Source organism: Epinephelus fuscoguttatus, linkage group LG8, assembly GCF_011397635.1.
Source record: "Epinephelus fuscoguttatus linkage group LG8, E.fuscoguttatus.final_Chr_v1".
NCBI lineage: Eukaryota > Metazoa > Chordata > Actinopteri > Perciformes > Serranidae > Epinephelus > Epinephelus fuscoguttatus.
The window spans coordinates 2253873-2279274 of record NC_064759.1 but is presented as its reverse complement, the minus strand read 5'-3'; the positions used below and the strand labels follow the sequence as shown (position 1 = coordinate 2279274).

Below are 25402 nucleotides of genomic sequence, written 5' to 3'. Positions count from 1 at the left end.
TGGAGAAAGTGTGATGCAGTGCCATAAAAGGTTCAACTACATGTTTGAAAACTGTGCTGGCCTGGTTTCTAATAATAACTGCACATTCAGCCAGCTGTTAGCTTGTTAACGTTGTTGGTAACTTTGTGATGTTCTGGTGTTGGAGTCTCTTCAGATCGTTTCCTGAGTGTCGTCCTTCAGGTTGAGGTTTTCTGTCTGTGAGTCTTAAAACAGAAAAATAAGTAAATGTAGATTAATAAGAGAACTATGATGTCAGTAATTGCATTAAATATTTCATCAAGTTCATGTATTTTAACTCAACCTGTCAATGACGTGAACAGAGATAACGTAGAAACAGTTTTATTGAGGACGTTTCCTCTAGCAGCACATGTGAACACAACGGACGCTAACAGCATGAAAACCAGTCAGTCAGCTGATCGATCAATCAGCCTGAATGATCAGTGTCTAAGGATCGTAAGGTGAAAACATTCAGTTCTGCTGCAGCGAGTTTTCTGTCCAGCATGAGTAGTGACATCACTTCCTGTGGGCGGGGCAAATGATTTTTCACATTTCTACAGTTTAATATAACAACCAATGATTCTTTAGATGAGCTGTTGCCTTTTGTAGTGACAGTTGGAGCTTAAAGACACGAGTAAATTCAAAGTAGAAAAATATTCTGTCTCTACTGTGAGAAAAGATTGAGAGGTCGAAGTAAGAACATTTACTCAAGTTCTGTATTTGAATATGAATTCAAGGTAGATGTACTTGAGTATTTCCATTTTATGCTACTTTACACTTCTCCACATCTCAGAGGTAAATATTGTACTGTTTACTGCACGATGTAGATGTAGTTACTTTACAGACGACAGTTGTTTAATCTACTTCCTGTCCAGTAAAAACCACGACTCTCTAAATGTGTTGAATGTTTCCGTTGAACTGAAATGTTTAAAGTAATCAATACACTTTCAACACTTTCACAAACTTAGAAATTTCAGATCCAGCTCTTTTCCAGTTAATAGTGGTGTTCTTCAGGGCTCCATCTTCGGCCCCCTTTTATTTATTATCTACCTTCTACCTCTTGGTCATATCTTTAGAAAATTTGGTATTCAATTCCACTGCTATGCTGATGACACCCAGCTCTATCTGTCCACCAAGCCTACTTCCACCAAGTTCCCTTTCTGACAGCTTATTGGATATTAAATCTTGGCTCTCGTACAACTTCCTTAAACTTAACAGTAATAAAACTGAGGTTCTCCTTGTGGGTACTAAATCTACTTCAGCTAAACCGCATAGTTTCTCTCTAATTGACAACTCCAAAGTTCGTCCGTCCTCTCAGGTTAAGAGTCTGGGTGTCTTCCTGGACAGTACACTGTCCTCTGAGGTCCACATCAAATTTTTTTTCTTTTAATTGTGTCTTGTAAGGGGTCCTCTAGTGCTTTGAAATGTGCCTTTAAATAAAATGCATCATTATTTAAATTCTCTGTCTTAAGCTAAATTAACTCTTTAGAAACCCTCTTGGATCAACTGAACAGTCGTCCCAAAGCTGAAAACAGGTTGTTTTTCTGACTTTTTAGAGATACATGGTTCTCACAGGACAGCCACACTACAAACATATGATGGTCTCATAGACCATGATGCATTGCTATAGATTAAACTACCCAACAGGATGTAAAGGAGTTAAAATGAGCCAAACCTGAAACATTCATTCATTCATTTTCTAACCGCTTCATCCTCTTGAGGGTCGCGGGGGGGCTGGAGCCTATCCCAGCTGACATCGGGTGAGAGGCAGGGTTCACCCTGGACAGGTCGCCAGACTATCACAGGGCTGACACATAGAGACAGACAACCATTCACACTCACATTCACACCTACGGACAATTTAGAGTCACCAATTAACCTGCATGTCTTTGGACTGTGGGAGGAAGCTGGAGCACCTGGAGGAAACCCACGCTGACACAGGGAGAACATGCAAACTCCACACAGAAGGGCTCCCACGCCCGGGATCGAACCGGCAACCCTCTTGCTGTGAGGCGAGAGTGCTAACCACCACACCACCGTGCCGCCCAACCTGAAACATCTACAGCAAAAAAAATAAATAAATAAATAAAAATCCAAAAACATTTTACTCTAATGGACTGACTTTCCTAATGATGCTCACAAACTTTTACTAATGCAGGACTTTTCCTTGTAGTGGAGTATTTTCACAGTGTGGTATTCGTACTTTTACTGCAGTAAAGGATTTGAGTACTTCCTCCACCTCTGCCCGACTGTGAACAGTTTAGTCTAACACACATGTGAATCAGGACTGGAGACACTGAAGGAGCGGGAGTAAAACCTGCAACGCTCTTCAAGTTTGGAAAACTTTCACAGTGAAACATGACGGGACAAACAGCAGCAACACTGAAACTACAAAAGGCAACAGATCAGTCACAAACCTTCTTAAACCTCTGCTCTGTTTCATCAAGGTTCATTTTAATTTGAACCTTATTTTATAACAAGCAGAGGACAAACTCTGCTCTGACTTTATGAAAAATTTTGTCTTTTGTCTCATTTTTCACCTGAAAAACCGAACTAAGAACAGAAAAGTTTCTGAAGCACAAAAAAAGTAATAACAAACATTTAAGTTTCATAATTTTGTCGACTTGTTCTCTGATCAGATTCCAGATATTCATTTAGTCAAAGTTCTCCTACAGCTGAGAGCTTCGTCTTGTGTTCAATGTATTTAAGGGTTTTATAGAAACATAGTTTATAATTCTCACAGGTTTTGGAAATGTTATTATTTTGTAGAAATGAAAAACTTCAGCTGGTAAAAAGGCAAATAAACAGATTTTCCTTCAACATAAAATCACAGCTCAGATGAATCTCACAGCATCTTTTATCTCCAGCTCGTCTTTGGCGTAACGTCACGAACATTCCTGACGATCTGAGATAGAAATCTCAAGGCGAGTTAGAAAAATAAAAACCTGATCAAGCAGAAACAGACTGGGTGAACTGGGATAGAACCAGCAGCCCCAGTAAGCTAGAACCACAAAGTCTGAGGTCCAAGGAGATTCTCATGATCAGGAAATCCTTCTGATTCATTCCAGCAGTCAGCGAGTACGATGACGCAGAGATTTAACAAGTTAAAATACTGAGACTGAACATCAGGGTGAAAAAATCTGAGAGATCACGACGAGAAAGGAAGTCCAAATGTAATTTTAAAATAAAGGTGCAAGGTTAAATTCAAAGTAGAAACATTCTAAATTCTAATTCTAAAGTCTTATTATGAATAAAATTGTCAAAACATCTTTTCTCTTGTAATATTACAACTTTCGGATAATAGTACAACTTGATTTATGATGACTTCAATCTCAAAATATTACTTTAGTCTTGATTTATTTTAAATATTACATTTTTCTAAAAACTTCTTTCTCAAAACCTCCATTCTGTAAATCTCAGATTTCTTCCCCCGTCAGAGCCTCAAACCCAGCGCGGTTCATCTGCTGTCAGTCCAAACATTTAAAGGGGTTTTTTTTAAAGTGGGGTTGTACGGGATCTATAGTCAGCGTGATACGAAGGGTAGATGTCAGTCGGCACGCCTTCAGTTTGGAGAAGCAGACTGGAGTCTGATAAGAAAGCTAAGCAATGTACTGCTGAGGAGGGGTCAGCAACATAACATATTTTAGCCACTTTAAAAAGTCTCAACCTTAAAAATAAGAAACAGACGAAGTGTTTGTAATATCTAGAATATTTTCACTGCTTTACCTTCTGTCAGACAGCGTTTTCTGACTCTGTAATGAAAAACAGTAATTTTAGCTCACTGAACACAGGAGCTGCAGGTCTACTTCTGCCTCAACCAGTTAGTTTGTTTGTGTTATTGTGCGAGTCTGACGTTTAATATTGTTAGCTCAGATTCACCACAGTCACACAGTAACACCAACTCAGTAGACCAGCAGCTCCTGTGTTCAGCCATGTTAAATCGCTGTTTTTGTTAGTGGAGTGTGGCAGCTGTGACGAGAGCATAGACGGGGAACTGAAACCGTTGACGGCTAGATCAGGCTGTCTGACAGAAAGATAAAACTGTGAAAGAATACTCTCAATGTCAAACAGTTATAGATGTTTTAGGCAGCTAAAATAGCTGTGCCGACTGACAGTGACTGCATGTAAAACACTGACTGTGGATAAGTACATCAGACAACCCAACTTCAAAAATATACTAACTATCCCTTTAATCCTGGAGGGCAGCTTCAGGATCTCAAGTCTTTAAAATGTCACAAACTCCATGATTATTTAGATTGGGATGCCAAATATCTTCTGTCAGAGGACTCATCTGTGATTTGATACCGTCTGATGAAGGTTCGTCCGATCTGATGACACTTCATTTAAAAACACTGAGTTCAATAAAAGGTTAAAAGATTATAACTCCATGATGATGATGTAATCCTACTTGAGAAAGTTTCATCCACCTGAAACGTAAATTGTCCGTCCTGCCAAGAAAAACCTTCTACATTCGGTTTTACTAAAAAAACAAAGAAAGAAAGAAAAAGAAACAAAGAGAAATAATGTTTGACCTCCTTGGGGTCCTGCAGAGGGTCCTGGACCACAGTTTGGGAACCACTCTACTGAAGAGTCTGTACTTTGATCACAGGTTTGATCCCATCTCAGGGTCCTTGAGCTCTGAAGGCACTGCGCCCCCTGCAGGGGCCTGTGTGAGCGACACCGGGACATTTTAATGTGACATCATTTCCAGCAGCCGGCGGTCCCGAGCGTCCACGTGATCACTGCCGAGGTGCTGCTGAGCAAGGCACGTTAACTTTTATTTACAGTATCTAGAGTTCATGAAGGACTGAGTGAGAAATCCGACGACTGAGTGCAAACTGGATAATAAAGTCATCATCATCTTCATCATCTTCATCAGGCCGAACAAAGGAAAGTTTTATTCAGAGTCTCTACTCTCTGTTAAAGCGGCGACGTGTCAACTTTCTGAGGGTTTGTGGGTCGGAGCGGAGGAGCAGGAGGTCGTCTGCAGAGAGACAACAAAAAGGTTTCTCAATTTACTTTTGTATTTTTATCTTCTCTTTGGTATCTATCCTTTTTTTGATTGTTTCCAGTAGACCTGGTCAATTCCACTATTTGTAGAAAAATGACTTCCTTTGATTAATAACATTTACTGACTAAACTCAAACAAGACTTTCTAAAAATGTCCTGACTTTTAAAAAATTTCCTGACTTTGTAAAACAGTCCCAACTTTTTAAAAATTTTGCAAATTTCTAAAAATGTCTTGACTTTTCAAAAATTTCCAGACTCTCAAAAAGTCATGACTTTCTAAAAAAAAAAAACCTAACTTAAAAAAAATCCTGACTTTTGTGAAATTTCCTTCCTTTTTAAAATGTCCTGTCTTTTAAAAAAAATCCTAACCTTCTAAAACAGTCCAAACTTTTTTAAAATTTTGCAAATTTCTGAAAATGTCCCGTCTTTTGGAAAATTTTCTGACTTTCAAAAATTGTATGACTTCATATAATTTCCTTAATTTATAAAAGTTTCTGGACTTTCTAAAATCAAATAATAATTTTTTTTTTTAATCTTTCCTTTTAAAAAATGTTCAGAATTTCTAGAAATGTCTTCACTTTTCAAAAATTTCCTGACTTTCTAAAAAAAATAAAAGTCATGACTTTCTTATCATTTCCTGACTTTCCACTGATGCTGTGACTTCCTGAAGAACACCTGTGTAAATGACTCTGAGGGTCTGGATCTCTGATTGCTGTGACGTTCTCACCTGTTGGGAGCAGCTGCAGGTGCGACGGCTGCGTGTTGTGGAGGTTTGGTGTTGGTGGGGTAGCCGGGGTGAGGGGGGATGTGGTGATGGGGTGGCTGCGCCATGAGGCGGGGCTTTATGGGCACCACAGGTTTGGGTGGAACTGGGACCTGAACAGAGAATCATGGGAAATAAATATGAACCTTAGTGCAACAGAAAGGTGCGTTTCCAACGCCAGTGTTGACTTTTACTCTCTTTAACTTTCACCTTATTTACAGCAACATAAACATCAGTTACAGCATCCTGTTCTACCTCCGATTTGGATTTATCAATTTAACACTTCATACTTATCAGAGATGTTTCAGCTTGACGGTGTTTCCATGAGGGAAATATTTAAACACTGATGTCACACTGTATTCAAACTCACATGCGTCGAGCTGTTTCTACTTTGTCATTTTTAAAATTTCTTTAAATCTACTTTAAATAATTTTTAACACTTGCTGCAACCAGGTTTCAATTTAAAAGCCTTTTAGTGACAAAGAAACTTTTAATGTGAAATGTACAGGAAGTGCTGATTTTCACTGAACACCCGACGTGACCCCAGCAACCTTCTCCAATCAATCACCTCCACCAATTATTGATCATCAAACCACATCTTACCTGAAACTCACTGACTCCTGATTCAACGCTAAAATCAACAATCACAATGATCAATCCATCAGATCACGATTCATCAATCAGGAACAAAGATCACAGCGCTCAGTCGGGCAGGATTACACGTCACCCTCTCATCACTTCATTCAGTGGATCAGATTCTTTCTACATGCTAAGAACGTACGTGCTACATGCTAACAGCTAACAGCATGCAGGTGCAGTGTACCTGTCCAGGTGTGACGGGGTCAGGGGGGAGGGGCTTGTTGGGCGGAGCTGGGCGACTCACCAGCAGCTGGAAGGTTAGTGAGGAGGAAGAGAGAAGAGTGAAGCTTTGTGAGAGGAAGATGCTTTACACTTCCTGTTTGATGCAGTCAGGAGGAAACAAACATGCTGAGAGGATTTCTGTCTGTTTGACTTTCTGCTGCTGCGTTCACAGACGTTTACACACTTCAACTCATTTATAAATACAGAATTAAATTATCTTAAAAGGCACTTTATCGTTATAAGTGCTGCATGCAGGTAGAAACATTAAAAGGGAAGGAAAATGTAAAACCATCATGCTGTAAAGTCACACTCAGACTGATGAGTGCACACATGCAGTTTCACTCTCAGAGCTCAACTTGAACTTGGACACATATTTCCACCAGTGGAGGAAGAAGTACTCTGATCTGTTACGTAAAGCAGAGCTCTGATATTTTTCAACTTTGACCCTATTTTCCCATGTGTCCATGTTTTTAAGGACAAGTGAAAAATATAGAAACATTTCATCTCTCCGTGATGCTGTCGGACTCTCAGAATAACAATCTGAGTCTGTCAGTGGTAAAAACACTTTTAATGGACGTAAACTGACGGAGGAAACCTGCATGACTGGTGACATCACAGCCTGTTTCACTGCTGTCACCTGCAGCTCTCTGGACCAGTTTAAAAAACTGTCACTTAAAGACACATGGGAAAAGAGGGTGAGGAATAGGGAACAGTTCCCCAAATCAAAAATACAAATGTTTCCTGTTACCTGTGGTGCTACTTATCACTATAGATCAGTGGTTCCAAACTGGTGGGTCGCAGTCCAAAAGTGGGTTGCGGTCCATTCTGAATTGACCATAAGTGACTCACTAACATGTCAAGTTTGTCAGAAAACGCTCTTTATTTTGAAGTGCAGTGAATTTCTGGCACAGAGCTTTTACTTTGGAGTGCTGTTTCCTGCTGTAGAGTGAGAGACTAACGGACAGCTTCGTGACAGAGACGACATACTAGCTTGACAACATGGACTGACACAAGTATGACGCTGTATGTATTAAACTGTGTGAACGTTGAACCACTGCCTCAGGAGAAATCTGGACCCCATGGCCGGACCATTTAGGAACCACTGATCTAGATCGTTTTGATGTGAGTTGTCGACTGTTGGAGATATCAGCCGCACAGATGTCTGCCATTTCTTTAACATAATGGAACTAGATGACACTCGGCTTGAGGTGCTCAAAGCGCCAAAAAAAAAAAATACATTTAATAAACTCAACATCAATGTCTCTTTCCAGAAATCAACACTCAGTTTCTCAACATAATCCACAGACCTTGTTGTGAGCCGTTTCATGTAGGAACTATTTTCTTTCTACCAAACTACACCTGCAAACCGAATCACAGGGGAGGGAAAAGTCCCTGCACTAAAACATCGGCCCTGCGTTCCAAATTGCATACTTCTACTATATACTTTTAGTATGTACTGCAGCTGCCCTTAAAAAGTATGTAGTGTAGTACGCAGTATGCATACTATTGGGACACACTACATCCGCCATCACATCGCTCCCTGAACTCCGACCCTCTTGCTCACTTCTGCCGCCGTCCGTAGCGCCACATGTGAATATTTTTGTTTTGTTGTACTTCGGAGATGCGGCAAATCTCGCCAGAGTCGTGCATACCGTCGGAGGTGCCGGAGAGCTCTGTTGCTGTTATGTCGTAATGCATGTTGTTGTTTCTAATAAACTGACGTGTTCACGTAAACAGTCCCTTCACACACAGCTCTCTGTTGCTGGCAGATGTTTGTTAAATATATTATATTAAATATATTTACAGCTATGCAGCAGCTGCACTATATTCTGTCTGCACGTGAAGCAGCCTTACATCCACATTACTTTTATTTGTAGTGTAACATACCTGCACATTCTTACTACATTACTTAATATGTGTTTGACTTTTACTCTGTATATATTTACTAGTCTATTCTGCTCACACCTGGCCCATAGTGTATTCATATTTAGTCATATTCATTATTTATACCACACTTACACCACTGCTTATACTGGTAGAATCTTCTAAATTGTAGTCATAGTTGAACCCTAACACTGATTATACTATAATCACAATAAAGTTGAATGTTGTAACCGTGTTCTTGCAGAACTGTATGATATGTGACAGTATATAATCAGATCATTGCAGTCCTAATATGTAGTGTCTTAGTATCTCAAATTAAATAAACCATGTATGAAAGGAAGTGTGGGCGTTGGTTGTACACGCAGCTCAGTCAGTGCGACATAACTTCCGCTGCGCAAAGGATTGTGGGTCAGAATGGCCAAAGAAGCATGCTGACATGCATACTGCGAAATATGACCGGATGTAGTAGAACATCCTGGTACTTTTGGCATACTGCATATGACATACTATGTATTGGGACACACTAATTCTTTTTCTGGCATACTAAACAGTATGGTAGTATGGGTATTGGAACGCAGGGCAGCTGTGGATCAATCCACCACTGAAAAAAGTCCAACAAAGACCAACATCTGTTTCCTCCAGTTTGTCTGATAAAAACTTCTGTGAGACGCTGTTTTAGAAATTACCAATAAAACTATGTATTTGTGTTGTTAAAGTTTTACGTCCTCAGAAGGAACCAACGGGCTCAGAGCTGAGACACAGACAGGAAGTTAGACAGTACTGAGAGACGCACTAACATGTTGGTTTGAGTCTGAATATATGATCTGATGATGATAAGAAAAAATGATACTAAGCTGGTTTCACAGGATCATAAAGAGATGTTCAATGTGCGTGTTTCACTGATTGTTCATCCTCCGACCAGCAGGAGGAGCTGCAGCCTGTAACAGGTGTCAGATTTAACTTCAGCTACATCTGTACATGTAGTGCAGACACACACAGGACACACAGTGACACTACACACTACAGGTAGCGGTGACCGTACCTGGTTGGGGGGGTCGGGGGGCAGAGGCTTGGTGGGGGGGGCAGGTCGCTGTTTAACAGGTCGAAGCAGCAGGAATAAAGAAGAGCAGCAGGTCAGAGGTCAGCAGGACGAGACCATCAAACAGTTTCTCTGATCCTCAGTAAAGTCTGTCTGTGTTCTGATGTCATGTGTTTGTCTCATAACAATAATAATAATAATGAGACTCAAACTTTTCACAGCTGGACAGTTAGCGTATGGTCACCGCAGACTGTTTATAACAATGACGACACAACAGCTGACCAAAAGTGAAGCCAAAGCACCTACACTGTCCCCTGGTGGCCGGCTGCAGTATAGTTGATCACTTCATCATCGTTATACTCTGTTTGATATTTGTGTGAAATTTTGTCATAATTAGCAAATGAATTCTCGAGTTATGGCCCAAAACATATTTTTGAGGTCACAGTGACCTCTCACCAAATTCTTATCAGTTCATTCTTGAGGCAAAGTGGACGTTTGTGCCAAATTTGAAGAAATTCCCTCGAGGTGTTTTTGAGAGCTGCACGGAGGGCATTGAGATCATGAGTCTGATGTGCCCAAAGACTGAGGGTGTTTTCACACTTGGTCCTTTTCAGCCTTTCAGCATTTTGTGAACACTCCAAGAGAACTCAGACCCCTCTGAAGCGAACCAAACTCAGACCACCTCCCGAGGTGATCTGAATTCCCTTCAAGTCCTTGGTGCGGTTCAGTTAACCTGTGCCTTGTGAACACAAAGCGCTCCAGGTTCACTTTGCTCTTTGCCGTTGTATTCAGCCCTCTAGATCACATGCTGTTGACCTGGGACGCTTGAAAAAACAGACGAAACCACGTCGGCCTGTAACGCTTGCAAGGACGCAGGACGAGGAGTAGTTTGATCTACGGAAGATACTGCACGTCTCCAGATGTGGAATGTAGAATACATCAAACAGCAGTCTACAGCACAGAGACACTGAGGTTCTCCTCCAACGTTAAGTTCGACTGAAAGTGTGGGGCCTCATCAACACACTGCAGTTCCACGTCAAAGCAAAAACAAAACTATGTCAGTATATATTATATACAGGCTATAGTGTGAACAGGAAGAGGTCTGAGGCCCCATCAGAACTGAAGATGACCAGAAGGAGAACTGGTCCACTTTCAGAGGGTTGAGTTCAGTTCACTTAAAAAGGACTTTATGTGAAAACATCCGAAATATAGCATGATAAGAAAAACAGGAAAACTTCCACCGAAGGAAACTCAACATGTCAGTCATAAGCACGAATGGACTGAAAGAGTTCAGAGGAACATGTGAGGTCTGAACTTTGGATAAACTCTGATCATGTGTGTCATCATCATCATCATCTTGCAAGGCTGGTCGGCCATCTCTGACCTTTGGTAGGCTCAGTCACTGGGATTTGTTCATTAATTTATGAACCCATACTGGATAAACTCCCTTCATACATTTGTACTTTGACTGAACATTGATCTGACTGTAGCCACAGTCTGAGATCTCAAGACTTAGTTCTGTTGTCTGCTCCTGGAGCTCAGACTGAGCTGGGAAACAAAGCTTTTATGTGCTCTGCTGCTCTCACCTGGAATAACCTTCAGAAAGATTTAAACTACGTGAACTGGCCTCTGTGCCTGATTTTAAAGCTCTCATATGAACAAGGATGAATTAATCTGTTGGTTCCTGCCACTGTGTGTAGGTGTTCTAATATTTCTACATGTCACTGTCGATCTTCTTGTTTTTATTGTGTTGTTATATGGCTGTAACTTTTTGTGTGCTGCAGTCTCGGCCTGGTCTCCCTAGTAAAAGAGACTGTTGATCTCAGCGACACTAACCTGGTTAAATATGGGATAAATAGGAGAAAAATATCTTTTAGGCTGACAAAGTTAGAACATGTTAGGGATAAATGGAGGTGCTCCTTGACGACATGAGGAGGAAGTTGACAGAAAATAAATACGAGGAGTTGAAACCAAACAGAACATCAGATTTAGTCTCTTTAAGATGAGTCTGTTTGTTTGGACAGACTGCATCTGGACTGGTTCTGAACATATTCAGGTCTCTTTCAGACTGTTGTGTCATTTTTGAGGAGGTTTTCCTCGTCTCTGATTCAGATCAGGTCCAAAGGTTTGGACCCGTTCAGACTGTCGTCACTACTACGATGATAAAACAGCTCAAACAGATGACGCACACCTGGACAACAGTCACGACACGACATCAAGACAGAGACGTGACAGAAACACACATCAGACTGACAGCTGATCAGACGGACAGTTTACAGACGGTTTGTGAGCAGACGCGACACAAACACAGACGTTAACACCTCCAGCTGAGGTCAGGTGAGTTTACCTGCGGCGGGGGTTTTAAGGCGGGGTCAGGGGGGAGTGGCTTAGTGGGAGGAGCAGGTCTGTCATGAACCTGATAGGAGAGAAAACAGGAAGCAGAGGCAGAGTGACAGCTGACACATGCAGAGGAGAGGAGGTCAAAGGTCAAACAAGCAGGTGTGTTAATGTGAGTGACAGGAGGAGAAGAAACATCTGCAGCTGTCGTGTTGTGTCACTTCCTCCTACTCTTTCACAATAAATCCATGTCGCAAGACATTTTGTCTCCGTTCACTATGAAGGTGTTCAGGAAACAGGAAGTGAAAGCAGAACTTTCAGCTTCCTGTTTCAGAAGAATAATGACTCCATTCAGAACCTCGTCGACCTTTGTAACAAATATTATCTTCACTGACAGTTCACATGTTAAATCTGGATATTTTGATATAAACGGCAGCTTAAAATAATTTCTAATATGTTCTTAATTTACAGGTTCTGTTTGTAAATCACTGATGAACCATCTCTCTCTGAAGCACTCAAGAACACGCATAACGTCATATTCTTCGGATTTTCCTGGAACATTCGTCCCGTGTCCGTCACAGCCCACAGGCTGTAAGAGGCAACCACTGAGAGGAGAGGACAGTCTCAGTATTTTAATACGTTACAACTTGTTCACCCACTGGCAGTGAAAAATAATTAAAACACGTAAAAAGTTATTTACATTTGCTTTAATATTTTTGTTTTGAGTGGATGAACACCATTTCCCATAATCCCACAGATCACTGCAGGTTAAACATCACAGCTCTACGTACAACTTGAAACGAGTATCTGTGGTTAGTTCACGTCTGTTATTACAGACGTTGGCGTCTTAGTGGTAGTTTTCAGAAAGACTGCGGGCACGCCACCTGGACCAGGTGATGCTGCAGGCGATTTATTGGTTTGTGTGTTTATTTCCTGGATGTCAGTGGAAGAGACTTTTATCAGAGACGTTCAGCACAATCAGGCCTGGTAACAAGACTTTGAAACTTTTTGTGCTTTTCCCCTCTCAGGCCTGTTACAGTCTTGTTGTGGGGGGGTGAATCAGTGGAGGTGTGGTTGCTATGGTTACCTCTTTGTGTGACGGCGTCAGTGGGATTTCAGTCGGTGGGTTCAGGTGGTACCTCAGCGGTCGGACCTGTTCTCCATTCCTGCCGTCAACTCGCTCCATCACCGGCGTCCTGAAGACATGTGAGATTAGGAAACATTTAAAACACTGTGGAGCTCGTTTCATCATCGTTTCATCATCATCCTCATACAGACCACTGCTCTCTTCACTGTTATCTTACAGTGATGCATTCAAGGACACTCAGACATGTGGGGACTGATGTTTTTAGAATGTAATCACAACTTTTATTTCTTTCTCCTTCAGCTAAACACAAATCACGATGACAACACCACAGACTCTTTACTTGTTCTCACAAACACAAACTAAACCAACGATCAGACGTAAAGATGCACCTTTCTCTAAACTTTGAGGACTTCATTACCCAGAAACCTCCATGTGCTGTCCAATGTTTCATCTGTGACTTCCAGACAGTCGTCACGTCTTAAAATACAGATTATTATTACTGTTCTTGATGAATGGTGATGAAACCACAGCACAGGTGGGATCTGGATCAGTGCAGCTTTAAGGTCTGACGTGCATTTCCTCTGTAGGTGTGATCTGATCAGTCAGCGAGGTGAAGAGTTAAATTATAATCTGATTTAAATTAAAAACTTCACCTCTCTGAATCTACAGGGACAGACTACAGACCAGGACCAAGCTGGTCCCAGCAGGACCAGCAGTACCTGTAGACGTGGGCGGGGTGAAACTCCAAACCCAGCAACTCAAAGTGAGTCACACTGCATCATGGGTAAAAAAAAAAACACCACAATCAGACTCGTATGAGTAAACAAATGGATAATGGACTTGCACCTGCGTAGCTTTCACAGTACATGTCACATTCACCCGTTCACACACACACTCATACTCACATTAAATCTTCTGATTTATATATTGTTTGTTTGTCCTGAATTTATTGATTGTATTGACCTTTGTGTCCACATGCACACACACACACGCACACACACGCACACACACGCACACACGCACACACACACACATTCAGTATTACCGGTTGTGTTGTCGGGCTTTATGAAGCGGGCTGTCGGGTCCAAAACAGAAGAAACAGCGCCGGAACCGAGGGAAACGCAGAGCGAGGAAGAGGAGGACCACAGGCAGGATGAAGAGGAAGATGACGAGCAGAGCCACTCGGACCGGATCAGACTCTGAACAGAGAGGAAGAGGAGGCGGGGTTAAAACCAGAGTCAGACAGAAGCTGGATGTTTTACTGACACAGTATCTGTCGGTGTGAGGTACCACCTGCTGCTCGGGCCGGTCCGCTGTCCACGCTGCCTCCGTGACCGGAGTACCTGCAGTCAGGTGGAGCCCAGCCCACGTTACAGTGGCAGTTCTTATTACTGTTACACACCTGAAACACACACAAACAGCACACTGTAGGCCACTGCAGAAACTTCACAGTGCAACATGTATTTATTGTCTCTGGTTCTGATTGTGTCTGCACTGGTTTCCCTGCGCTGTGAGGACGAACCCATCAGCCTCCTTCATTCTCTGATTTTGTCAGATTACTGTTGACAATAAAATGTTTCACAGAGTCACATCACGTCACACACACAACCCTTCACGTAATGTTTAAGGCCCCTGAACAGACGCTGCTGAGTTTATCTGCGCTGTCTGTTCATTTTATTGTTATCTTACTGATTTTATTTTCCATTTATTATCATGATTTTACGTGATAGCCCTTCAGACCACGATCTATAGATCATTAAAACAGGGCCCTCAAAGTTGTTAAAGTAAATGTGAAAGAAAATCTAATTTTTAAATACTAATGTCACTCTGTAACAGAGCAGACGTCTTTTTAATGAAACGTCTCAGTTTGTAAAAATATGAAGAAGAACCTTGAACCAAAGACTCACAAGGTCCTTGAAGGTTCAGGTGACGTGAAGCAACATGCTAACACAGGTGATCTGACGCATGGTTTCAAATATATATTCTGTCTCTTCCCTCTGGTGGTGTCGGTTCGGTCAGATAGTTTTGATTTTATGTGATCAGGTTTCTGTCCCCACAGAACAACGGAGGTGAATGGTGTTTGATGTGAGTGAGTGTTTACTGCTTATTTGAATGACCTGACTCTTCAGCAGATACTCAGAAACATTTAACGTCGTTCATTTTTTGTAGTTAACGTGGAGCAAAGCTATGATGCACGTTTGATCATTTTGAGGCCTGGACAGCAGGTCTCAGGATAAGAAACAGGTGTGATGCAGCTGTTCATATTTACCACAATCATCCCACAGACCTGAGTGTGTGTCTGTCAGTGAAGGAAACTCTGAACATGAAAATGTTTTCTTTATGTAATTGTTTGAATATTTGGACGGAGAACATGTTTCTTCTTCTTCTGCTGCTGAATATTCTGTTCCTAAAACTGAACTATAAAAAGACTTTTCTCACAATACTCTTTCTTGCCAAAGTCTAACTGATCCTTCAGGACGATCGTCGTCTTTAACTGAACTGTAAAATCTGATAAACTGTCGTGCACTCACCCCGTGACCGTTACACTTGCTGCGACATTCATCCACCCCGAACACCGACACGTCCTGACACTTCTGGTTCAAACACGCCTAAAAACACAAAAACACTTTAACAAACAACTCCTAAAAACAAATTCTTTTTTCACATTTCTAGCAAAATATAATGTTTACAGAGTCTAGATGATCATAAACAATTAAAGTCAAACTGAGCTGTTTTATAAAGCACTGGGATGTTTTCTCTGCTCTGATCAACTCCTCCACGCCTGCAGGGGGCGCTGTGTGTCTGACCTTGCCAGGACTGCAGGCGGTGCCCTGGGCCACAGTGGCGGGGTCCGACACGTCGTCTCCCAGGTGGAAGTAGGTTCCTCTGCAGACCAGGTCGCTGTGGTTGAAGCGGACCGTGGTGGTGAGGATCTCTGCGTTGGTGCCCAGCAGCGGGCGGTCCCTCCCTCCCTGACACTGGATCCTGCCGCAGTGGACGTCACTGCAGCAAACACAACAGGAAGTGATGTCAGTTAAGGCTGGTTGTCACTTCTACTCAAAGCAGACAGAAACTTTAACTGTCTACATACTCTGTGTACTCTGTGTTCTGTCTGTGTACTCACGAGTTTGCACAGGGGATGTAGGAGCCGTTGGTCAGCTGACCACAGTTTCCATATTTGTTTCCCTGTTTGTTGACGGATGAGAAACAGACAAGTGGAGCGCTGGTGGCATCTGCGGACAGACAGACGGACAGAGAGAGAGAGACAGGTCAACCTGGTTAACTGGTTTCAGACCGGAGCTGGCTCTGGGTCAGTGTGAACCACAGTGTGACGAGATGTTTATGAATGTAAACTGGTTTCAGTTCAGTATAACTGGTGTAAGCTGTAGTCGTCTCAATGTAAACTGGTGTCTTACTGGGCCCCCACAGCATCTGGCACTGGGTGTGCATACTGGCACAGACTCCTTCGTAGCAGTAGGAGGCGTCGTTCTCGCAGGGCTCCCCGTTCTGCAGGAAGACGTTGGGGGGGCAGTAAGGGGAGGAGCCTGTGCAGTACTCGGGGAGGTCACACTCTCCGATTGGGTCACGACACACTGAACCCGCCGCCCGCAGCTGAGGAGGAGGAAACGTTCACTTTAATTTAGTTTGGGAGGAATATTAATATCGTGTGTGTGTGTGTGTGTGTGTGTGTGTGTGTGTGTTACCTTGCAGTCGTGGCAACAGATGCCGTCAGACGAACACTGAGCTCCAGGAACCAGCCGACAGGTGGAGGCGTTACAGCACGGGTCCTCACACTCCTGACCAATCAGAGCACAGCAACACATCAACAGGAAGAACAACACAAACACACCCTGCATCCTGATTGGACAGTTTTGCTTCATGCCATCACAATGATGCGATCAGACAGGTGTCCAGGTGAGTACCTCCAGCAGGCCGCAGTCACACTCCTCTCCTTTCTCCACGTACAGGTTTCCACAGCGAGGTCCTCCCAGCAGACGGTCCGGCTGCGGCACGTTGAACAGACACATGCCGCCACCGTGCAGCAGGCTGACGGACAGATCTGCAGCGCTGCAGCTGCTGAACTGCTGTCCCGGCATGAACCTGGAGGTCAGAGGTCACGGGGAGGGAGGAAGTCAGGGAGCTGGGTTTCTACATAGACCTCCATTATAAAAGAGACAGTGTCACAATATTCAGATCAACATATTAATCTGATCAGTAAACAGAGCTGATCAATAAAAATGGTGGATTAAATAATCAGTGAAGTGTGGAGGTGTTTTGGTGCTCAGCTGATCTGAGTTAAGTGTTCTGGTACTGTGGCTGTACCTGACTTTTGTCAGTCAAATCACATGTGGCTGTTTTCTACGTATGTGTGTGTGTGTGTGTGTGTGTGTGTGTGTGTGTGTGCGCGCGCGCTAGAAATTTTCAATTTTTTGAACACAGTTCGTCACCATGTATGTATTTATTTTGAAGAAATTGCAGGACTTTAGTTAACACTCATACATACTGTATTCTATGTTTTTTTTTCTGTATAATGTTGAAAACGTAATAAACAGAAAAAAAAACAACAACCAGTAAACAAGCCAAGTTAGCCCACCAAGCTAACGTATGCTAACTACGCTAACGAAAGATCGTAGATCATAGATCAACAGAAGCCAGAGACTGTTTCATATTAAGTTGCTGAGCTGTAAATTCACCACCTCTCGTCAGGAGGCAGAAGGTAACATATCTCAGAGCTCTCCTCCTCGGCACCGCTGCCTCCGTCTCACTCACACTCTGCAGCTAAATCTGGGGACTGAAACATCTCCAGAAGTGCGCTGCACACTGACCGACCCCGACTGCTTGACTTGATGGAATCTCAGTCAACTGAGGCGTCTCTGACGGGTGATGTGATATTCGACTCTCGGGGAGCAGCCCTATCCAACACTGACTAAATGATTCTGGTACTGACCCGGTCGAGGGCTCCATGATGCATCCTCCAAGCCGCCGTTCGTTCTGACAGGAGCAGCTGCGCTCTGCTGTGTCGTGACTCATCCCCAGGTTGTGACCAAGCTCATGAGCAACAGTGGAGGCCACGCCCAGCACGCTGACCAGGTGGTCCTGAGAGAGACAGAGACAGGTTCAGTTTAGTAGGATCCCCGTTAACTAACATCCTGACGTCAGCTAATGTTCCTGGGGTGTTCATTTAAACAATTAACTGCATTACGTGCTCTTTTAATGAACGGGTATTCAGACAGACAGGTCGGCTTCAGCAGTAATTTTTCATACCTTAATACCTCCCTGAAATTTCACCGCAGTATGACCGTATTTGTGTCTTGGTTAGTTGTTCCGTTAGTTCAGTGTTCCAACAATCACCAACTCTGCTTCGGTCAAAATACGCCCCCACCACACAGAGTAACTGTGCTGTACACAGTCCTGTAATTTTATCCCCACCACCTTACTCAGCTCAGCTGCCTGTTCCACCAGTAGAGACTGACCTCTGGTGGTGTATGATGTGCACTACATACAACACATCCTTAACACAGCCTCTACGTATGAGTTTATTAGAATATGAGCATCTGTATAAAAAAATTAAATCAACGGAATTTCTGTACCATCTACAAACTTCTACATTAAATTTTTTTAATCAAAGAACCAGATATTTTCTGCCTCAGCTCTTTAATTCTGATGATTCAGCAGGAGAGTGAATGAGACTGAAACTTAAACTCAAAACACCTCCTCACACTTCACAACTATGTAGTCGTGAGAAAGCTTCAATTCACGTGACACAGATGGGACAAACAACATTTCATTCACCTGCATAATAACAATAAATTCAACTCTGTAGTGGATTTAAACCCAGGACATCACACACACACACACATTCTGTCTCCGCTGTGTCTCAAATCATGATGCGTCCACTCACCACATTGACTCCACCCGACCGGTCTCTGGAGCACATGGACGACTGAGACGCCATCCCCACTGTGGTGCCGTCAAACGAGCCGCCCCTGTGAGATAAAAGTCAACCCGTGATAATCATGATGATCAGAATCTGAAGCTTTTATTTTGTTAAACGTCCTCCTCCTACATGACGAGCTGTGCGTTGTCGTGGCGAAGGCGTGGCAGCAGCTCTCTGGTCCTCCAATCCAGGAAGTTGTTGAGGGTGTCGGTGGGACTCTTCTTCACCTGGATCTTGTCGCTGTCGCTCCAGATCTCCAGACCGGTCAGCGCCACCCGCACGTTCAGAGGACGGTAGAACTGAAACAGACAGACAGGGCCACTCCAGTTCTTCTTCTACTACACATTTAAACAGGTTTACAGTGACAGGGAGGTCAGAGGTCACAGCTCTCACCCAGTCCACCTGGTTGGCCACGTCCAGCATGCGGTAGATGATCGTCTTGTTGTTCTTCTGGTAGTTCAGAAACTGTGGAAAACAAAATTGTGTTACACAGAGACTCATTTAGACATGACTGTTGTCGGTTCTGCAGGTTCTGTCTTTAATTTTGTTGATTTTAAATTAAAGGAAGTGACGCCATCTTGTGTCATCTTAAACACACACACACACACACACACACACACACACACACACACACACACACACTGACCTCCTGGTGGTCGGCCACCAGCACCAGTTCGATGTATTTGGTCTCAGACAGGATGTCTCTCTTCCTCTGCAGACAAAACAGACAGAGAGGACACAAGTTAAAGACTGTCACAGTGACGTGTTGCCTCACACACATACTGCTGGTACTAACCCAAGTGTTACTGTACACAGTTTGACCACTAATGGCAGAACTACAAACTGGGAGAATCTGCTGCTTCCTGAAACATTTTTTCTCCACTATAAATTCACATTTCTGTCCTGAATCATATAATGAAGCCTGCTCCGCTGCTTCGATGTGATGGCTTCAGTTCTCTTTTGTACAAAGTGGTAAAATTAACCTCAATATATTGGACACTAAAACTGATATAAATACAGCAGTACATCCCTTGGCTCCTGTCTGCTTCTGTCGACTGCTATCTAACTAGGTTTACACAGTACCATGAAGTGTCATACTGAATCTCAACGTGTGTGTGTGTGTGTGTGTGTGTGTGTGTGTGTGTGTGTGTGTGTGTGTGAGAGAGTTCCTGTCTCACCCTGTGTGTGTGTGTGGGGCTGTGGATGGGGGGCACAGCGGTGTGCGAGACTCCACAGCCTCCAGCACTGTCGCCCTCCAGAGGGCTGGTGGAGAACAGCAAGTGAACTCCTTCCTCTTCATCTCCTCCTCCTCCTCCACCACTCCCTCCACTCCCTCCACTCCCATCTCCTCCACTCTCCCCTCCTCCCCCCTCCTCCTCCCCCTGCTGGTGATGGTGGTGGTCGTCCTCCTGTGGCTGCAGCTCAAAGCTCAGGGTGGAGTTGAAAGCGATGATGCCGCTGCAGGAGGAAACAGGAAGTTTGATTTATGACCTGCCACTGATCGATGTGGCTGATTAAAGGGAATTCTTTTGTTTATCTAAGTCTGTCATGAACTGGAAGTTAAGAACTTTAAATCTGTTGAGAGAAAAGTTTTATCTGGAACTCCACAAAAGTCATCCCCTGGTTTTACTGAACCTAAACTAATAAAACTAGAATCACCACCCTGTGGTTGTATGACTCCGCCCACCAGTCCACCCTGTGGTTGTGTGACTCCGCCCACCAGTCCACCCTGTGGTTGTATGACTCCGCCCACCAGTCCAGTGTCTCTAACAGTCTCCATCCATGTCAGTGAAAACATGGATGCTTCACACACAGAAGATCTATACAATCAGCACAGTTTCAAGATTAGAGTCACCAATTCAGTATCTGACCAAATGTCTCCCCTTCTGTTCCTGAGATATGACGTTAAAACATGATGATGTCACAGTCTTCACAGCCAAAAACATGTTTTGTGAGGTCACAGTGACCTTTGACCACCAAGTTCCTATCAGTTCATTCTTGAGTCAAAGCGAACGTTTGTGCCAATTTGAGGCATTCTTGAGATATCGTGTTCACAAGGATGGAACGGACGGACGGACACCCTAAAGACATAATGCCTCTGGCCTCGGCTGTTGCCTGCATGAAGGAATAAAAAGGTGAACTTTGTGACCATCTCACAATTTATAGATATATATTTTTTCATTTCACATTTCCATAAGAGTGTCTGAAATATTAATTTGATTTATTTAAGACATTATGAATGAAAAACTCAGTGTGATATATAACTTTTATTTTCTTTATAATACATACTATTAATAATAAAACAGCTCTGCCTTCAGCGTGCAGGTTTTGCAGGTTTTTATTCTCCTGCAGCTGTTTGTTGAAACTTGTGACATCTGACTGAACTTTTTGTTTGTTCTCTAATTGCTTCTAAGATCTCAGTTTGCTCTCAATAACCTGATTAATAAAAAGATCTCTCTCGTTAATAATCGGCTGTTTGTTGATCAGGTAAACAGAGGTCTCTGTGTCTCAGACCTGAAACCCACAAACTGGACCAGGTTCTCTTCACGTGAGCTGCTAAACAGCTAATCCTCCTGTGGCCTCCTGCGGCCTGCACACTGTGTGCTGCTGCAGAGGTCAGAGGTCGCTCACATGGATCTCGGATCAGTTGGACCTGCAGAGGAGCGCTGATGTCGTCACTCACGTTTTATGCTGAGATCAGCCCAGAAACACAAAGACCTGAATCACTGTAAATCCTGGACTCTGCACAAACCGGATTGGAGGTTTTTTAAGTTTAAGAGATTTTACTTCTTATTTTCCTTCTCTGTTGTTTGAGGGAAAAAAGTTTTTCCTCTGAATAAGCAGGAAGTGTTAGAACGGAGCTGTCGGACATCTGTTTCTGTTCAGCCTGAAAATATTCAGCTCTTTATTTAAATGCGCGCAGGAGTTTCCTCCAGTAAACATCAGTGAATACATTCAGCAGGTTTCCATCCTGTTAACAAATATCTGCAGCTCTCTGTTTGTCTCTTTTTTTTCAGACTAAATATAAAATATGACGAGATCTCCTCCTGTTGCTTTCAGTCCAGACTTCATGAGATCAGACACACTGGATTATGAAGCTGGATGTTGAAAGGTGTGTTGGATCTCTCAGGTAAAACCTTTTCACATCCCAAACAAGAATTACTTTTAAAGTTTTTCAAATTAGGGTGTTCTATAGATTCACAGTTGAAGGACAGGAAAATAAGCTCACAGCTCTCAGAAACTGAAAAACAAATACTTTCTGCCGAAACCCTTAAAGGCAAAGTTTCATATATATCTGGCCTATATTCACCATGTTTGTCAGAGTTCTTTTGAGTCTGTGAAGGAACGATGTCTGAGATGTATTTGAGTTTTCCTCATCAGCGGTGACACAGATGGAAGTCTGCACCTGGGTTATCGTCCACAGAACGAGGCTGCACGCCCACATTTTCACAACAAAATAGAACAGGCTGCAGTGAGAGTCTCTCTCCATGGGATATTTCAAAATAGCAGCTTTGTGCATTTAGTCCTTCTCAGGCAAGCTCAGGGGTTTAGTGTTGCTGTAGCCCACAGGAAGTGAGGATTAGAATATATGACCTTCACATAATCCGCTCCAAATGAATCTATATTTTTAAAGTCATTACTAAAAGTGTGTGTCATATAAAAACTAAAGTGATGCTCAAAGTTGTCACAGTGAAATTTAAGGTGTGCTGATGGATTCACGTCATCAACTCATGCATTGAGTAACATTACAAGTATTAGTACTCAGTGTGTGTATTGTGTGTATTAGTACTGTGTGTGTATCAGTACTGACCGGAGTCCGGAGCAGGTGCTCAGAGCCACTCTGGACTGAGGGAATCCTCGGACGCTGCCGTGGTAATAACAGTGAGTCTGCACACACACACATACACACAAACATCTGTCACAGCTGAGAAACACAACAGAGACAGTCTGAGGACGGACGGCGGTGCGCTCACTGACTCACCACAGGGTCGGCTCTCACAGACACTCCGGTGCCGTTGGGCAGGTAGTAGAAGACGTTGGGCGGTTTGGGTAGCAGGTCGCTGCAGAGAGACGACACGTCACATCTCTAACTCTTTATGTTGTGTTTAATGTCACACTGTAAATCACACTCACTGGTTCTTCTCCAGGTCCAACAGGAAGAGACGTCCTCCTACCTCCAGTCCACACTGCAGCCTGTCGGGGTGACCGTCCTGAAAACACACAGGAAGAACATTTCCTTTATTTACTGAGGTGATTCAACACTGAGAGGACAAAGGACAAGAGACGGAGGACTTCTGGAGGAACACTGGAGATGGACACAGGGCCCAGGTATCCGATGTGGAAGCCTCCTGTAAGCTTCGCTATGAAGAAGCTCTTAGACATGATGGTAGAGTAATGATTCAGAAGCACCTTGAGCTCGTCTCCTTTTTGAACAAATTCAACATACCGGACAAGTTTGAGTCAGGCAGGCTTTAGGAAGCACCACAGCACAGAGTCTGCCCTCCTGAAGGCCCCAAATGATTTGTTCTTGTCTCCAAATTCAGAAAATAACACAGAACTAATTCTTACAGACCTCTCGGATGCCTTCGACGCAGTCGATCACTCCCTCCTCTTGGACTGCTTTAAGCATGTTGTTGACATTCAGGGATTGTCCCTGCAGTGGTCTTACTCCTACCTACAAAACCGATCTGCCTCTGTTTCCTCTTCCTCTGCACTCATCTCCTGTGGCGTACCACAACGCTCCATGTTAGGCCCCATTTTATTTTCTTTGTTTATGCTTCCCCTCGGGTCTATTTTTAGAAAATATAATATCTCTTACCACTTTTATGCTGACAAAACTCAGCTATATTTCCTGCTCAAACCTCATGATCCATGCACTGTCAATGTCCTCTTAAACTGCATCGAGGATGTAAAGTCCTGGATGGCAAAAAAACTTTCTTCAAATTTACTGGGAAAAACAGACGTTTTTTATCTTGGCTGACAACTGGGTCATTTTATTTATCCTGATTTTTTTTTTTTTTTTTACACTTAAAGTGTGCTGAATACTGCATCAGCAGCTCCTGTCAGCAGTGTATAGTTGGACGTACCGACATCTATCGCTGGATCACTGTGATACTGAAGAAAACGTTAAAACATGATGACTCTCAGGCAAGTTCTGCAGCATCTTCTTTCACCACAGTCTGGTTCAATGATCCGGGATGTGTCCGGTGGGAATTTGCCTGTTTCCACCATTTTTATTTTGTCACTTCCCCTTTCTGGTCCTTTAGGATGTGGGCGGGGATAAGTACATCCGTTACCCAATCAGTGTGTTTTCCTGCCTCTTAATGGAGCCACTCTTTGAAGAGGAGACACTTCCTGTCCAACGCCTGCTCGCTTTCTCTTCTCAGCTCAGCAGGAAGTCAGGGTGTGTGTGTGTGTCTGTGTGTGTGTGTGTGAGTTCCTGTCTCACCCTGTGTGTGTGTGTGTGGGGCTGATGTGTTAGAGAGTGTTTCTCTCAAGTTTCGTTCATTTCCTTATTCCTTCCTTATTCGCTGTGTCTCTTTAACACATAAACACTGACTGTGTTTCAGGAACATGAACACAATCATGTCTTAAATCAGGCACGTCCAAAGCGCACCCCTCGGACCAACTTTAAACTGCCCTTGGCTTCTTGTTCAAACTATACCATAAATGGCCCCACATGTTACTGGTTAATCAAACAAGCTCACACTTTTCATTGTTTTCTGCTCAGCTAACAACTGCAGCACTCTTATACAGTTTGAAGACATGCACCAAATAGCAGCTACGCAGGCGGAACACGTGTCTTCATAAACAGACGGTAAACCAGCAAACAAACAGTTACCTAACAGCAGATATTTCCTGCCAGGTATCAGACATGGTTGCAGCAGAGAAGTCACAGACCAAAGAGTGGACAAACAAGTTAGCTACGGTTAGCTAGCAGCTAACTGCTACCATGGTGGACAACTTTACAGCTCTGTACATTTGGTCCGTCCAAAAAGTCACGGCTCTGGATGTAGATTTCTCCATGTTGTTACCGGCTTCTTCTTCTCTTACACATTTAATGCTATTGGACTTCCGGGTCAAAGCCCGGGGCGGAAACTGTGGAGCATGCTCAGAGCGCCTCGGCCAGTTTGGGTCTGATTGACTGTATACATGCAGGAGTCACATGATCTGGGTGTGTTAGTCCCACTGTGACACATTCACTGCAGGAACATTTCACTCACACTGACATGTTTACAGGGATTTTAAAAGGCAGACACAATAAATCCATTTCCTCTGATGTCATGGAAACGGACTGAGTGAAGATGAAACAGTTTGTCTCATTTGCATGATTTTTTATTTCAATAACCTATATGATGCGAGCAGCAGCAGAGCCCACATGTACTTTCACATTATCTAATCTGGCCCCCATTCAAAATGTTTGGACACCCCTGTCTTATTATTATCAGTTGGCGGCATTTAATCAATCAAAGGAAGTCAAACGTC

General features: G+C 43.2%; 1 protein-coding gene across 4 annotated transcripts in view; it reads right to left on the bottom strand.

Annotated features, from left to right (window-relative positions):
• Positions 1 to 323: 323 nt before the first annotated feature.
• Positions 324 to 25402, bottom strand: part of adam15 (ADAM metallopeptidase domain 15) — a 38870-nt gene continuing 13791 nt past the window's right edge. The window contains exons 3-24 of one of the 4 annotated variants that reach the window (XM_049582975.1): positions 23051 to 23127; positions 22899 to 22977; positions 22728 to 22804; positions 20095 to 20374; positions 19563 to 19628; positions 19310 to 19381; positions 19046 to 19215; positions 18881 to 18965; positions 17927 to 18075; positions 16902 to 17079; positions 16683 to 16775; positions 16395 to 16590; positions 16103 to 16211; positions 15786 to 15981; positions 15510 to 15587; positions 14272 to 14380; positions 14024 to 14177; positions 12979 to 13087; positions 11902 to 11970; positions 6594 to 6659; positions 5735 to 5883; positions 324 to 4981 (exon numbers count right to left, since the gene is read on the bottom strand). In XM_049582975.1, coding sequence (XP_049438932.1) covers positions 4918 to 4981; positions 5735 to 5883; positions 6594 to 6659; positions 11902 to 11970; positions 12979 to 13087; positions 14024 to 14177; positions 14272 to 14380; positions 15510 to 15587; positions 15786 to 15981; positions 16103 to 16211; positions 16395 to 16590; positions 16683 to 16775; positions 16902 to 17079; positions 17927 to 18075; positions 18881 to 18965; positions 19046 to 19215; positions 19310 to 19381; positions 19563 to 19628; positions 20095 to 20374; positions 22728 to 22804; positions 22899 to 22977; positions 23051 to 23127 — 2625 coding nt within the window. In that variant the 3' untranslated portion in view covers positions 324 to 4917. Of the gene's footprint in view, positions 4982 to 5734; positions 5884 to 6593; positions 6660 to 9362; positions 9606 to 11901; positions 11971 to 12978; positions 13088 to 14023; positions 14178 to 14271; positions 14381 to 15509; positions 15588 to 15785; positions 15982 to 16102; positions 16212 to 16394; positions 16591 to 16682; positions 16776 to 16901; positions 17080 to 17926; positions 18076 to 18880; positions 18966 to 19045; positions 19216 to 19309; positions 19382 to 19562; positions 19629 to 20094; positions 20375 to 22727; positions 22805 to 22898; positions 22978 to 23050; positions 23128 to 25402 lie in introns of those variants that run through there. The other 3 variants (XM_049582976.1, XM_049582978.1, XM_049582977.1) reach the window with 3 other exon arrangements.